Source organism: Balaenoptera physalus (genome assembly GCF_965194825.1).
Source record: "Balaenoptera physalus genome assembly, chromosome: 4".
NCBI classification, from domain to species: Eukaryota; Metazoa; Chordata; class Mammalia; order Artiodactyla; family Balaenopteridae; genus Balaenoptera; species Balaenoptera physalus.
The window spans coordinates 140645969-140662858 of NC_138891.1; the positions used below are offsets into that span (position 1 = coordinate 140645969).

At 36.5% G+C, this 16890-nt stretch overlaps 1 protein-coding gene and 1 long non-coding RNA gene across 6 annotated transcripts in view; one reads left to right on the forward strand and one right to left on the reverse strand.

Annotated features, from left to right (window-relative positions):
- Positions 1–16: 16 nt before the first annotated feature.
- Positions 17–8215, forward strand: LOC309659290. Of its 3 annotated transcripts, XR_014262712.1 has the most exons (3): positions 17–180; positions 296–354; positions 3879–8215. It is a non-coding gene; the product is annotated as an uncharacterized lncRNA (long non-coding RNA). The 3 variants fall into 3 exon arrangements; XR_014262713.1 differs by lacking the exon at positions 17–180 and having other exon boundaries at positions 187–354; XR_014262714.1 differs by lacking the exon at positions 17–180 and having other exon boundaries at positions 187–354; positions 7818–8215.
- Positions 7745–16890, reverse strand: part of BRWD1 (bromodomain and WD repeat domain containing 1) — a 120417-nt gene continuing 111271 nt past the window's right edge. For all 3 annotated transcript variants that reach the window (XM_082458726.1, XM_082458728.1, XM_082458727.1), the window contains 2 exons: positions 15147–16049; positions 7745–14158 (listed from right to left, as the gene is read on the reverse strand). In XM_082458726.1, coding sequence (XP_082314852.1) covers positions 12996–14158; positions 15147–16049 — 2066 coding nt within the window. In that variant the 3' untranslated portion in view covers positions 7745–12995. The remainder of the gene's footprint in view (positions 14159–15146; positions 16050–16890) is intronic.

Consider the following 16890-nt stretch of genomic DNA (forward strand, 5'->3'; position numbering starts at 1 on the left):
CCCCCCCCACCCGGGGCACCTCCCCCGCGCATGCGCTCCGGTCCTTGCGGCGGCGCAAGCCCGGAGCGTTTTTTCTTCAGCCTCCAGAGCTCGGCGGGGCCACCGAGAGATCGGATGACTGCGGGCTAGAGAGGCGAGAAACAAGAGGCGAGCCGGGGGGCGGGGCCTCCTGTCCGGCAGGTAACGGGCAGAGGAGGGGCTCGGCCGCCCCAGCCCCAGTTTGTAGCGCTCCGGGAAGAGGCCAGGCTGGTTACCTTTCCTTCGTTAAATCCGTTTCCGTTTTCTTCTCCGTTAGGAGTGACTGGGTGAGCTTTGGCTTATTAAGCACCCGGCTTCAAACCGCGACCGCCCCAGGTAGGTGCCGGCCCGACGCGTCCTAGTGACAGTGGACAGAGGGCGGATGGAAGGGCAGGAAGAAATACAGTGCTTCGCGGTGTTGTAAAAATGAGCCTTTACTCTGGCAATAGGAAGTCACATTTCAAAAGCTGATGCTTGTCAAGCTGATCTAAAAGACTTCATGAGAATGCAAAAATAGTTGCTTCTTTTTTAAAACTTGGCCATTTCTAATACAAAGTTTGTTTTCGTTTTAAATAGCCTTTCATTAATAAGCAAAGTATGTAATTTTTGAATTGGTTCTCTTCTTTCAAATTTAATCGAGGCAGAGTTAACGGAGCACTAATCCAAGCAGGAGAGAAAAGGGACACTATACCATAGTTTAAATGAAAATACCCAGTATTGCAACGGAAAAAAAAAAAAAAGTCCATTCACCTAGATTTAGTTGTGCTGAAACTAGAGGGCATTGCTTACATTCTGGAACCCTATCAATAAATAGTAACAAAGTTAAGTGCTAATTTGGGGTCGGGGGAGCCTCTTGAGATTAAAAAAAAATCTCAGAAATCTGTTGCTAGAAACATCTTGTTTAAAGAAGTGGAACAAGCCTTTCCATAAAATCAGTATTTAGCAATTTTACACATTACTGCAAAATAATATACTGAGTTTTGAAGAAATTTGAACATTTAAGTATAAACAATAAGACCAAATTGCTATCCAGTTAGAGCTTAGGAAACTTTGGGTATAGCTAGCAAGCTAGAATATACAAGATTACCAGTGTAATATTTTAAAACTGCATTAACACTCCTGGGTTACTTGGTTTTACAGAATGACTGAATTGCAGAATAAAAGTTTGGGCATCACTTAGTCCTTTTGTTGAATAAAATAGCTTCATTTTTACCAGTAAGATCCTCAGTTTGATTTCAGTTACATTATGAAAAAATCACTTGTGGAAAGCTGATTAAAATTATAAATAGGGTAATGATAGTACATTTAGCCGTGATTAAAATTCTGCATACATTTCAGAGAGAGAGAGTTTTACAAGAATGTTAAATTTTAAACAAATGCTTATTTCATGCAGTTACAATAAATTTAGGCCAAACACTTAAAAAATGGCACGTATATATTCAAATTAAATACTCAACCAGAAAAGGGATTCCACTATGAAAGAAGGCTGATGATACAATCTCAAGTACTGACAGAAATTGACCCCACCACAGTAAGTTATAATTTCAAAATGAAATCTTCATGACACTGAAACTGTCAAAAAACTTTGCATAAAATAGTCTTAAACTGAGATTTTAACATTTTCATTTTATGGCATTTGTTGAGGACATAGCATACCCAATAAGAAGTTTCTATGAAATTAAGTGTAAATATGGGACTGAAAATGGGTTTAAACATTTCATTAAAGATCAAAAATCAAACCTCATGCACCTAAAAATATTAGCAGTTTATTAGGAATTCTTCCCTTTCTCACCTGTACTAGTAACAAGTTACTGGTATCAGTATTTCGGATGAAAATATACTATAAACAGAGCAAAGAACACAGACTCCGTAGGTTAGAAATACTCTGGCTTATGCTAAGAAAAAGAAAATAACAGAAAGTCTTTTTTTAAGCAGACATGCAACCACAAATTTCTCAAGTAATCAAGACACTCGGTTGATTTGTATAACCAAAAAATATGCACTACATTAGTCTAATGAAAAAGGAATAGAAACCCTTAAGTTTCTATATTTTACTTTCTCAGATTTACGCATGCAAATCTTATATTAATATTCACAGATATTTTTAAATGGGAAAACAACTTGCTTCTAACAATTCAGTTTTCCAATAGCATGTTACCATGTTAAAAAGATTTGACAGTGCATTCATTTAATCTGGTGATTTTAATTTCAACTATTAACAAATTAAACCTCATTGCAAATAAGTTCTTTATAGTATCAAGACCAGATTTTCCAATCCTAGTGAAGGACTGAAATAGCCCAGACATGCTGCCATTGTGATCAGACTGTAATAAATTTGTAGTAAGTTCATAAAGTTCTTTTAAGGTGCTGTAGAGAAACATAAGAGGATGTGACTGTATCATCTAAAAATAGGACTGTTTTGATCTTTATACTTTTTATTTTCTATGTCATTGAAACTAAGATCTGCCTCATAGTGAGGCACATTTTGGCCATCTTTGTAAATGCCGCTACATGAAAGTAAAAATGAGAAAAAGTTGTAATAGTCACATTCATAGCTTTCATAGAAAAATATATATTCCCTGAATTAGTCATATCAAGTGGTCACCATTCAGTATGAATTCCAATATTATAAACAAAAGAAGAATATTAATGGATTTTCTCTAATTGTCTATTTCCAACGCTCTACTTCAGAACTCATTTATCAACATCCCCATCATTGAATCCCCAGGTCCTTCTAGTTTAAGTTGTTTATAACTTTGGGGGTTGCGAATTATGGGGACTGGATCTTGTTAAAATATTTGCTTCAATCAAAAGTCAAATAGGCTCAATGGCACTTCCTCTTGAAATGTGCCTTTTTTTCTCTTATTTCATTAACGACACTATAGTTATGGTGGTCTGAAATTTTATACTGTAATGCAGAACCCTGAAAATTAGCATCAGGTTGAGATTTTGAAATCTCAACCCTGTACAATTCCCATTATTTTCTTCCTCTAAAGAATCAAGAGATTTCTTCAAGGCCCTTCCTTTCTGGAAAGGAATAATCTCATGACAGACCATTTGTCTTTTATTTCCGCCTCTCCAGCTACAGGCTCCACAATCTATTTCCCCCTCAGAATTCTCTGTAACGTGTGTCTGTACAAGGGCTGACTAGGAGGAAGCCGTCCTCCCACTTTGACCCACTGGCTTATGGCTTTTAGAAATTCCTCAGAAGGTGCCAACAAGGGATTAACGTTAGAGCTAGGAGCAGAATGCAACTGCCAGTTTACTTGTGGCCCCTGGTTTTCAATTCCACTCTACATTTTCATAGTCACTACTGTGCTTTTTCTTTCCAGGATCTGAACCGCCTTAAAAAAGGCATTTTTCTATTAATATCTTCTAGCTCCTTTTCACTTTCAGAATTTATGGTTGTATCATCCTCTTTATAAACATTCAGTAATTTTTTCTTAGCTGCAGCAGAAGCATTTCGATGGGGCAATCTTCTGCTACTCTTCCTAATCCACCCATTTTCTGGTCCTGAAATCGTTTCCTTTAGATTACTCATTATCTTTATTTTATTTGCAGCAACAGTGGCACATCTGCGGGGAATTTGCACTGCATCCTTCTGATTATGCATACGTGTTCTCATTTTTGTATTGGGTTCTCTGTCTCTAGGAACAGATTCTGAAAAATGAGTGAAAGTTCATATAAATGGAAAAATCTTGTAACACAAGATTTTACTACTACTTACATTCCTCAACAATACATTCCTCAACAATAAATGTTAAAACTACTCACACTGCTAAATTAAAAAACATAAATGATCATCGTCAATGATACATTTTCGACATTGATATAACCTTCCATTTCCTTATCTACAAAAGGAAGTCTTGGGTAGAAGCTACGATCCCTTGCACCTGGCATACTTTGCAATCTGGAAGGATAACTGTCACTCAAACAGTAGCAGACTTGTAAGAATGGAGTTAAGTACATTTAGTCACTAACCTAAAGCTACTAACCTAAAAGCACTTTTTAAAAATCTGAATTTTTTCAATAGAACTTTGTAGGTTTTAAATTTTGGTATCATTTCTAATACTCTATGTTGAATTACTTTAAAATACTCAATATGATTTCTGAAATAATTTTCCTAGAACCTAAACAAGAAGGAAATGCCATCATGACTATGATGATATAGCATCAGCCCTACTTCAAGATCCTTAAGGTTTTAATTCCAACACCAATATTTCCTTTAGTCAAAAAAAATTACATGGGTAACTAGTAGATAAAAAGGAACTGTATATTAGTTTTATATAACTGAAATGTGGTTTTCATCCTAGATTCATTTTCTTCAAATTATTCCAGCATTTTATATAACTGAAATGATTAAATCCTAGTTTCACTATTATTCAGATACTTTTTGAGCTGGTATATGCTGGGCACACAGAGGATCAGGCTAAATATTCTAAAAGAAATGAACTCTACACACGCAAGTATAGTTGCTATAGGGAAGAAGCACAGGGTGCTGTGAGAAATACTCCAGAAACCTAACTTCGTAAGGGAAAGCTTCCTTTGAGGAAGTGTTATTGTAGCTGTGAGCTAGAAGCTGACGGGGTCCACCAGCCAAAAGGCAGGACAAAAGGCACACTACAGAGGCAGGTCCTTCACGCGGCCTGAGGCGGCCTCCGAGGTAGCTCCGATGGGTCTCAGCGGGGTCGTGCTGAGCTGCCACGTGGTGCTGGGCCTACCACTCGACATCTACCAGCTGAGATGGGCTCAAATCATTTTTATTTTTGCCAACATCTGAATGCCATATTTTCAAGTTTCAAATACAAGATTAATGAGCACAAGTATCTGGGGCAAAAGTATCTCTTGATAAAAATGCATCTGAAGTTCATTAGCCCCTGAATGTTGGGCCTTATCTGTTGGCAATCTAGTCTTGCTGCCAGAGTCAAACTACCTAAAACTGTCTTAAAGGTTCATAAGTCTTGCTGGGGGGTGAGGTTGTAGGACCCTGCCTCATGTCTCCAGACATTCAGCAGTTGATAAGGACAGGCTGCAGATACTGAAATCACCACACATCTGGAGGACTCACTTCCCCTATATCCTTTTCACTGCTAAGAACAGAAAATAAGGGTTTTCTCAGCTATCAACACGGTTACTCTGTAGCAGTGAAACTACAAATTACCAGCCTTCTTAGTTTTTCCTTTTGTGAGGGGAGATGTGTATCTTTCTGTCACCAAGGGCAAATGAGTACAGGTGAAAATGGCTTCTGTGGATTGACATGTTCATTAACAACAGAGCAAGGATTATGAGGAAGGTCTTCCACACTCAAAAACCCTTCAGATTTTACCTTAAGTCTATGAAAGTCGTTTCAAAGATGCGCTTTGTGCTTTCTCCAAGACCCATGAAAGTTCTCCCAAAATAGATTAGGAACTACTCTGCTAAAAGCAACCCCCCACAAATGCCTCAGTCTTCTATTTGCTTTTCCAGTGAAATTCTATTTCTAAAGACATGATGTGCTCAATATAAGTCCCATGGCATTGCAAAAATGGCATTTTAGCAGGCTGAGCTACTCAGCAGGCCAGGGCTCCATGCAGCAGGTCCCCCCGCTCCACACCCTTGGTTGGGCTCTGTGGAGTCCCCTGCGCATGAAATTGGGGAGTGAAAGGAGGACTGGCTTAAAGTGGTGTTTTTACCACTTCAAACAATGTTTTTAAATTATAAACTACTGTCTCAGCAAACCAACCCTGGATTCAAAGTGAATCTTTAGCACATTAAATCAATGTTAAGCAAATGCTAGAATATAAATATGCTACAACAGATGACGTTTTTAAAAATATATGGCAAAATTAAGGTGAAATTTGTACTTTATGGTAAGATAAGGATATGCTATTATGAGTCAACAAACTGCATCCATTTGCATGTTGAAAAAAATATTAAAAATAGACAATTGGTTCATTCCCAACAACATATCCAGTTGAATGGTATAGATAAAATCCTATTACACTAAAAATTTCTGTGGGACAAAATGATTTAAATTGCATTAACTAATTTATTTTTATTTTTTAACTAATTCCTTTCTAATGTAGTGATGAAAGTACTTATACTGACAACTTAGGAACCTAGTAATACCAACTCTTAAGACATTTGTAATCCAAAATAAGGGAAAAGTTAAGATTCTACAGAAGAAACTATAATTAGGCTTTTAAAAATGCTTTAAGGAAATATGAACTGTGTCCAGAGGAGAGAGAATACAGGAATAAGTTATACTGTATAAGCAACTCCAACTTGATATAGCTGTATCTCTAAAGACTCAGACCATAAAATGGGAATTTCATAAAGATAAAAACAATCTGAGGAAGACAGAAGAATGACAATGGGGAACTTTTTAAAATATAATAATACATACATGTAAGTCAGTGTTAATTTTATTACTGAGAACTTGGTAAATTATAAAGTGTTTTATTGTCCTTGAGAAAATCACAAACAGTTTTTAGAAATATATACAGGATAATTCAGGGTTAGAGAGAAGTCCAATTTATGTATTAGGGTACAAGCTTAAAATTTTTGGAGGATACTGCTCTAAAGATACATCTGTGATCGTGTCATTTAATACTAACAAATCAGTATAATCCCAAAAGTCCTACTATCCTAGATGGTCTTGGGTCAGCCACAGGTGTTGGAATAGTCACTGAGTGCTAGAGGCATTGTTGCTTTTCTGTAAATGATTCCCTATTTGGGTATGGTAAAAACTTCATTAGTAGAGTGAAAATTTACACCTTTAATGGTGCTCCATCAGAGTTTACCTAGATGACCACTTTAAATTATAACTCAGAGATCACTATGTATTCTAATATAGTCTGTAGTGAATAGAAACTTGGATATAGACATTACAGTTCTGATTCAAAGCAGCCATCTCTAGTTTCTGTACTTTAAGGTTCATATTCCAATTATGATACTTCATGATACAAAATTGTATTCCTAAATCCAAAGTAAACTTCGTATCACTGCTATAGAAGCATAAACAATTTTAATCTTATCAGCATTTCAACTGGGAGTATTAGAAACAAATTTGATAATGGAAAAATATAAAAGAATGTGTGAATCAAAATGAAAATATGCTAGCCTATTTCATATACTTTAAGTACAGACATTACTGGTCACTGTGATTGGTGGATAAATCAAATCCCTATAAAGGGGAAACATTTTAGTTGCAAGTCATAACCTCTGTCCTGCAAGCCTCTTATCAGAGCAGATCTGATATGTCCTTTCTTCATTGTCTCTTCTTCATTGATAGGCAATGAAATGACCAAAACTCAGGAAGCAAATAGCATTTACTACTGATATTCCTTACAGCGTAAATTTCCAGAAGATCCCATAAACTGAAAGTCTCTTTAGAGAAGGGCTGTAGAATAGTGTTTTCTGTAACTCGCTGGGTTTAACATTTTTCTAGGGGGAGTTGGTAACACTGAGAAGTCAATATCTGTGGTATGGCAGTGTCAGGTCAAGGGATTGTCAGAAATAATTCTGTAACCAAGAGTTGTTCTCTGCTAGTTTGGTCACTTCTGTGGTTGAACACATGAACTTAAGTCTTTAATTCATTCAATGATGGGTACATAGAACCTTGTTTTGTTTTGCATCTACAGCTCATCTCTCTATAGTTTTCTTTCATCTCTAGGAGCAATTAATTGGTAACAGTCATATAATGATTCTCACAAGAGTTGTGATGGCTACTGCAACTTTTTTTCTAAAAAATCTGATAAAAACTATATGAAGTATGAATTCAGGGATCTTACATTTATCTGCTTAATGAATTTTTTCAGAGAGATCTCACATCATTTCAGACTAACGTAGGCAGGAAAAGAAGATATCAGAAGTAAATACTGGGTTTTCCATCTACTTTATTAGTTTACGAATGAAAAGCAGCAGGGCCACAGACAGTCCAACGGCAGCCCCTTTTCAAGAACATCTGACTCCCTCCGGTTTCCCCTGGCTCACAACAAACTGTAGCCCTGCATTCTGCCTGCATGAGAAGAAATCACAAATGGATAAAGGTTGGAGAGTTGCTTAAGACAAGAGGTAAAGATGAGCTGCAATGGACATTGACTGGATGTTGCAGACCTCACAGAATTAACCAGCTAGAAGGCTCGTAGTAGTTTAAAAAAAAAAAAAAAAAGCCTTTGCTTGTAATTATGATGACTATTAAATTTATTATACTCTACTACTTCAGTTAGTTGTCTAAAAAATTGGTTCCTAGTTGACAATGCTGACTCAGTCGTGGTAACGAGCTAATTTAGAAAGTTAAAGTAGAGCTCTCATGTGGGAGTGGAAAATTAAAGATTTGCCTTTTTGACAAGCTCCAGTAAAGTGGTAGAATTTTACAGATGAACTGAATATGTCCATACAGTCCAAGGACTAAGGGTGGATCAAAACTTAGGAAATCAACTTCAACCTATTAAAAATTAAAGATTCCTTTAACATTTAACCACTGATCAAAAAAGGTAATGATTTCTACATAATTTTCCTTGTGGAACCAACAGTAGGTAGGGCTGGCTGCTGCAGTCCACATGGTCTGTGCCATCTCATTTCAATTGTCAGAATGCCTCTTTCTCTTTACAGTCCTAATTCCCATGAAAGATTTTAATAAATGATAAAACTTACCTTAAAATTAACGTAAAAACTAAACTATGACCAGACAATATGCTGTAGCACTGATAATTAAATTCAATGAAATTATCGGTCTTGACAAATAGTCTGTAGCAACTTGCATGCTGCCAAAGATAGAGCCTGCAAATCTGTAGGATTCAAATGCTGTGAGTGTCCCCGCCCCTCCTCCATCAAATCCATAAAAGCAATCCTTGAAGAGACACCAAGTAAGAGTCTTGATATTCTTCTACCAGATTAACAACATATTAGGAACCAGTTTGGCCGATTATGAGTGATTGGTAAAAATTTCTCTTAACTTTGAGAATTCCCATGTATCCTTAGGCAACATCTATAATTTTAAGAAACAGCTATAAAAACTTTTCTTAAAATGTGAGAAAAGACAACACAGCCCTCACCATTATACTCTTCACACTTCAGTTCTTTCCATTAAATTCACAATTTGAGCTATAAGTAGGATTAGCATTTACTAATCAAGTTGGACTAGATTCTTCCACAATGCTCCATTTTCTCCCTAGCTTTGACAAATATATTTGATCTGGTATGTATGTTCCCGAATACTAGAATAAGAGACAGTCTTATTCTGTTAGGTTGCAAATTTCTTAGGGTCTCTGCTTTATTATTCCCTGATAACCCACAGCAGAAGTTGAGAGATATAACTTAAATAATTAACAGACGGAAAGTTCTTCTACAATGAAGGTGCTTTGTTAAACTCCATCATACTGGAATAACTGAACTATAATTTCCATACAATGTACGAACTAAAGGATTTGGTGACAACCACAAGATACCTGATAAATATATTGACTTAGTATCAATGAAAAGAATGGAGATAGCATTTCAGCTATGAAAAGGCAGGCAAAAAAACCTTTTCTAGCCATTTAACTATTCCTCAAAAAACGAGTACAAAGGAAGTAGAAAGGAAAAACCAAAAATATTGTATGCACCTTTAACAATGTTCTTGCAATCTACTGATACACAAACCTCTCATTTTTTTCAGGTAACACAAATTCAATTTGTACTGACAGGAGAGATTAATAAAACCCTTTCATTTTAGTTTTTAATACCATACAGTGAAGTTAATAAGTTCTGTGTTCTGATTATTCTAAAGAAAAACAGGCGGGAAGAGGGACAGGGAACACGGTATGGACCCAGCGTCACTCTGAATGAGAACTTTTACTTAAGAAGTCATCAAGCAATGGAGTGTGAAGGATTCAGTGACGGGTCTTATTTTTGGACAGTAGTTACCTTCAGATGGCATGTTTATTGGTTTACGTCTCCTTTTCCCATTTGCACGTCTAGGTTTTGAAGTGCCTTTTCCTAAAACATAAGTTCTTTCCCCCCATTCTCTTATTATAAAACTAATTTATTTTTTAGGTACAACTCTTATCTAGAAGAAACTTTTTTGTTGTAACTTAGAAGCTGTGAGTAAATAAATGCTTTATCATTCTTTCAAGGATTACTAAATTGACAAAGGGTTTAATCCCTAAAATAAAGGGAGAATGGTTACCCTAGGAATTATCTGAAAATGGGATAAACTTTTCCTTTTATTCAGAAGTTACTACACATTGTCAGTATACCCTTTTTAAATAAGCAGGAAGTGGGGGGAAAAAAGCTTTTTTAAACCTCACCTTTTTTTTTAATGTCTGAAATCTTTTTGTCTTAATATGCTTGGTAAAATTAGTCTTTCAAAGGAATCAAAAATCAAATCTAAATACACCTCAAACCTTTTTTTTTAACCATAAATGAATAAAATCATAGGACTTTGGACATACACAACCACAGTAGTCTTTTTTTCATATACATCAAGTTACTTCAAGTGCAACTGAAAGCTATAGCACTTACTTCTGGATCAGTTCACATTCACTTTGTAACCTTTTGTCTTTTTTCACAAGAAAAATACAAACTGATCCCAAACATATTAAAGTACATCTGTGCATTAAATCCCTGCTCATTTCACATAAAGAGAAGTAGAAAAAAAGTCAAACATGTTCTAGTGCTCAATGTAAACATTTTGAACTATTAATTATTTATTAATTTTCCTTAAAGGTACTTAGCAGTGTGTGTCACATATTCAAAGTTAACCTTAGGAATAGCACCGTGACCAAAAAAACCCATAAAAATGATTCTTTCTATAATCCCTTAGTTTACTTCAGAACTTGAGAAGCTACCATTGTCAACCATGCTTTCAAAGTCACCAGGCTAATTTTTGGGGGTTTTTGTTTGTTTGCTTTTCAGATGAAACCAAAATACTGCTTCTACACACAAAGGCCTAACCATTTTGGACAAAATGAACAATTATGAACGGTTGACCAGCCAATCAATTCAGTTAATTTAGTCCAAAAGATAAGACTAGTTCTATTGATGAAGCCTAAATGGTCAAATATCATTTTACCAAAAGAACTGATGTATTTATGAATATAGTCCGTATTTATTTATGGATTTTTTTGGTACCTTTTTCCAGGTGATGGTAAACATGGAGTTATAACCCTGAGAATAGATATAAAACAGAAGCTTAAGAAGAGTTAAAATAAATTAATGGATATGACATCTATCACCATTTCCTAAAATTAAGGAAGTAAGGAGCATGCCACTAATTTTTTTCAGGTCAGTAGTCGAGGACAATTATCCTGACTCAATCTGTTAACAGTACAGTTAACACGAGCTTTGAGAAGAAAAGCATCATAGTTTTGAAGTGGTGATAGCTCTCTCAACAACCGAAGGAGAGGTAGGTATACCACCTACCTCAGTTGGTAATGTCTAAGAACATCCTTCCCCTTACACCAGAGTAGAAAGAGAAAGTACCTTCTACCATGTCAACTGGAAAAGATAACTAAAAAGTAGCAACACTTAAGAACATTCTAACACTGATACCAAAGTCTGATGCTTTTCCTTATCTGCCACCTTAAGGATACACAGGAGAAAAGGGTTAATTTTGTCTGAAACCAAACACAGTTAGGGCCAATAAATAACAAAGGGTGGGAGTACTGTAACATACCCCATTAGCTACGAAATATGTAAACCACTTGAATCAAGTCCATCTTCAGGCACAAAAAAGCTAGGAATGGCCACCTATATACTGTTTGGAGTAGCACAACCTATCAAGTAAAAATATTTGGCTCGAAAATAAGTGTACTATGGTATTTGATGATGTAAAAGTTACGCTTTAAGTGGATTTCAAAATTATTTTCCCACAACACATGACAGTTTCTTAGATTTAAACTAGAGGTCACTAATAAAGATACTTAGTTGCACCAGCAAAGAATGCTTGGGATTGCACATGGCAGCAGTAGACTAAAAGAGATGGAGAATGACATTTAACTATTTTCCTATATAAATGAGATTTGTGATTGCACTCTTAACAAAAATCAACTCTACAATTTCAAGAGATGGGGCGAAATTACACATAATTTACTCTTTTAGCCCTGTACACTCTATTGAAGAACACACTTTATCTAAATCTAAGGCACACAAACTCCTCTATTTCACAGAGTAAGACTATGGAAGACCAAGATTTTGGTTAAATTCCGTACATGGAAACCAGGAGATCTTGGAAAGACAAATTATATAGCATTTTGTTAGTGCACAATTTAAAAGAAAATGCTAGTATTATGGTCTGGCCTTAGAGGTTTAAAATGTACAAATGTTAAAAAAAAAATAATAATTTACCAGCACTTTATAAATTCAAGTTTATAAAATAAAATGGATGATATTTTCCTTAAAAATAAAGAAAAAGACCCAACAGGGCTTGGAAACAAAACTTGGAAACCATTTCAATGAAAATGACCAATCTGGTATAATGCACTCTACTCAAGTAGCCAGGGAAAGAAAAAAGTGGTAGGTACCTTGCCTACTAATCATGGTTACCCCTCCCACGATTGTTATGTCAGTATGCACATAATATTTATGAAGAATCTGTAAACAAAGGTCACATGAAATTCATACTACAATAGGACTGGGATTAGAAACTACCACCTCTTGACGAATTCTGAAAATAACTATGACAATTGCTACCATGAAAGTAATGCTCATTGGTTTTGATAACCAGAATGTCTAGTGTTTAACATATTTCAAACTCTTGCTATATGTAGTTAAATACTGTCAAAGTAGATCTGCCCCCAAAATGAAGCATATTTTGGCACCTGTGCTGAATGCTGCTACAAAGGCAAGCAAGTGCAAATAAAAATAACAGTCATGATTTAGTCACATTCATAACTTTTCATAGAAAAATATAAATATATTCCCTGAATTGTAGGACAAAAAATAATTTCAACAGCCAGCTTTCACTATAAATTCCAGTCCATTCCCTCTTTCAATGAACTGGTTTTCCCTCAAGGTCATAAGGTGCAATCATCAAAATCTAACACATTTTCTAAGCTCCTGTCGTCATCCCCATCGTGGTATCTCACGGTCCTCCTGCCCTGATTCCTCGTCTTTATCTTTGAACGCCGAAGAACTCTTCTAGACTTTGCATAGTCCACGTCCTCCCAGTCATTGTCATCCACATTTAACCTAGGACGTTTGCTTTGTCTTTGTCGTCTCATGGTTTTAGATACGTTAGCTGTGAAAGTTTTACCTTTTCTAACTACTTTTGCTTTTCCTTTCATTTTCCTCTTTTTGGTTTTTGTATCATCAGTAAAGTCAGCATCTGATTCAGTGGCAGATCGCAAATCTGAATCAGATTTGGGACTAGTGTCAGGTCCACACTTTGGGCTCCCTGGTGTTTCAGAAGCTTTCACATTTTCCAGTTCAGAACGCAGTCTCTTCCTCTTCGTTTCCGCCACCTCGGCTGCCTCCTGCGAATCCCGCATCACCTTTGTCTCACTGAAAGGAGCCTTCCCATAGGTCCTGAGTCTTCTGCCGTTCCACCTGCGTAGCCCATAATTCAGTTCCTCTTCAAAGTTATTCTCTGCAGTAGCTTTTTGCACCGGAGCTGACTCAGAACATTTTCTACCAGTCTCATTCCCTGGAATATGGCTTTTTGAATCTTCCTCCGAAGACCCAATCAAGGAATTCTTTGTTTTAGAAGGTGCAACATTTGTTTTGTGACTACTGGTATGCCTGTTCTTGTGTCTTGAATTCAACATACCTTCAGAGTCTGAGTCTTCATTTAAAGACTGATTAATACTTTTTGTACTACCGTCTGAGTCGGCTTCAGGTGGCTTCCCTTCACAGCCATATTGTTCGTTTGGCACGTCACAGTTTACATCTCCCTCAGAATCACTCACTATCTTCTTAGCTGTGGTACATGCAAAATGGAGGGACTTTTTCCTTCCCTTTTTGCTTCTAGTACACACATTTTCTAAACTGACGTCTTCCACATCACTCATCAGCTTGATCCTAGTAGCAGCGGTGGTGGCACATCTTCGAGGAACTCTTAGGAGACCCGTTTTGGCTTTTGATGCTTTCTTAACCACCTTCGAATTGCTGTCTGAGTCACTGGAGCAGACCCTTTTCCTGGCGACTTTTCTGCTTTGTCCATGGTCTTGTGATGCAGAGTCTAAAAATTAAGAGTACTCTTTTAATCTTTAATAGAAGATTAAGTCTAAAGGAATTAAATGTTCAACATTTTAAACAACTGAAGTCCGAGATTCTTTCTAACTTGGAAAGAGGGTGGCAGTGAATGGGTTGGGCTTTTACTACTTTAGAACTGACTTTTTCAGCCTCACCACCATCCACAAGTATAACACACTCCATCAATAACATCCCATGCCTTTCTATCTATATACACAAAACACTTGACACTAGAGTATGTTATTTACATGAATACAAACTACACCCTCTTCATCACTGCACTGAAGTATGCAAACTCATCGCTCTCAGCCTCCCTGAAACTTCTTAACTTCACAGGTTCCATCACACACTACAGTTAGTCTTAGCTTTAGATGCCTCTTGCTCTTTAATATTTTTCAATCTCCATTTACCAGGACAATCTTAATTCAGCAAGTTATCTAAATTCTCCATGCTCGAGAGTTATTATCAGTAAAATGGACATAATAATAATAATAGTACTTACTTCATAAAAGATATGAAGACTAAACTGGTTCATAAATAAATGTAAAGCATTTAGAAAAACTTCCTGGTAAGAAATAGCTTGGTAACTTGGTAACTGTTCTTAGCTGCTATTATTACTTATCACATTCCTTTCAACCACCCTTTTCTTTCCTCTTCTCAAACTATTATCACCAACAGCTTATAAATGTGCTGGCCTCTGCCTTTCTTAAGCCCATAGCCAATACAATATCCCCAATTCCATTATAAGAAGTGAAATCTCTATTAAAAACAGCTATGGCCAAGGTGGCCTGTTACACGAGCAAAACTAAATGTACTCAACCAACAGTACACAGAGAAAAGACTAATGGAGGATGCAGGGGGTGGAGAGAAAACAGGTGGCAAAGAAAAGTTTCATGGGGGGAAAAGACAATGTATGCTATAAAAAAAGGACAGTGAGAAAAATCAGTGAACCAAGGTTAAATGTTTTGAATTACCTTTCATAAAATTGTTTGGTTTTTCTTTTGTTTTCTTGTCATCATCTGAATCCAGATCAGTTTCAGATACATGATCTGAAAAGCACTGGGACCCAGCAATAGGTTCACACTTCACATTCCCTGAACTCGGGTTTATTTCCATTTTATGACATCTACCGTCTTCTCCATCTTCTGCTTCAGATTCAGAGTCCTCTGAATCACTGAAGATTTTTGCTTTTTTAAGGAAAGCAGCATTCTTGCGACCTGTGTTGTATCTCCTACCACCATATTTTCTTGGTTCCGAATTTGCTTCCTCCTCTTCCTCTGAGATGCTTTCTGCCTTAGGTTTCTGCGAAGATGTTGATGGGCCAGCAGTTCTGTTACGTCCATTATCTGAATCATGACTTTTAGAGTCTTCCTCAGAAGACTCTATCTTAAGAAATTTTGTTTTAGAAGTTGCTGCAGTTTGGGACTTGTAACCATTAGCATGCCAATTTTTCCGGGCTACCCGCAAATCACTTTCTGACTCTGAATCTCCATTTTCAGTATTCTGGGCAGCATGAGAACTGGACAATGGTGATGGTTGATTTTGATCTTTTAGCTCCTCTTCTTCAAGTTCTGACTTTAAGCTCTGGTCATCCTCAGAATTATGTAATAACTTTTTTCTAGCTACAGCAGAAGCATTGCGGTGAGGCAGCTTACGGCCAGAACAGACACTTTCAGAGCTAGAATTCTCCTCTACGTCACTCATTAACTTTATCTTATTGGCAGCCACAGCAGCACACTTTCGTAGCACTTTTCGGTTACTTCCAGCTCTGGCTTTTAGACTTTCACCAGTCTCCAAAGAATTGTTATCAGAGTCACTTAAATAGACTCTCTTTCTAGTGGCTCTTCTGCCACATCCATTTTCTAAAGAAACTGGACCTAAAAATAAAGTAACAGTAAAATTAGAAAGGTCTTCCTTATTTCAACATTTTTAAATGACTTCATTTTAGTACTGATGTTCCTTATTTTTTTAATGCCGAAACAAGTTTACCTTTCTAAATTTAAAAAGTTTAAAGGACAGAACAGAACAGAGAGTCCAGAAATAAACCCATGCATATATGGTCAGTTAATTTACGACAAAGGAGCCAAGAATATAAAAATGGGAAGGGACAGTCTTTTCAATAAATGGTGTTGGGAAACTAGACAGCCACATGCAAAAGAATGAAACTAGACTACTATCTTATACCGTACACAAAAATTAACTCAAAGTGGATTAAAGAATGTAAGACCTGAAATCATAATACTAGAAGAAAACACGGGTAGAAGAATCCTTGACATCATTCTTGGCAATGATTTTTTAGATCCGACTCCAAAAGCAAAAGCAACGAAAGCAAAAATAAAGCAAGACTACATCAAACTAAAAAGCAACGGAAATCATCAACAAAGTGAAATGGCAACCTACTGAATGGGAGAAGATACTTGCAAATCATATACCTAATCAGGGGTTAATACCCAGAACTCATACAACTCAATACAAAAAAACAAACAATCCAATTTAAAAATGGGCAGAGAATCTGAAGAGGCATTTTTCCATAGGAGACATACAGATGTCCAACAAGCACATGAAAAGATGCTCAACATCACTGATCATTAGGGAAATGCAAATCAAAACCACAGTGAGATATCATTTCACACCTATTAGAATAGCTATCATCAGAAAGACAAGAAATAACAAGTGTTGGTGAGGATCTGAAGGAGAGGGAGCCCCTGTGCACTGTTG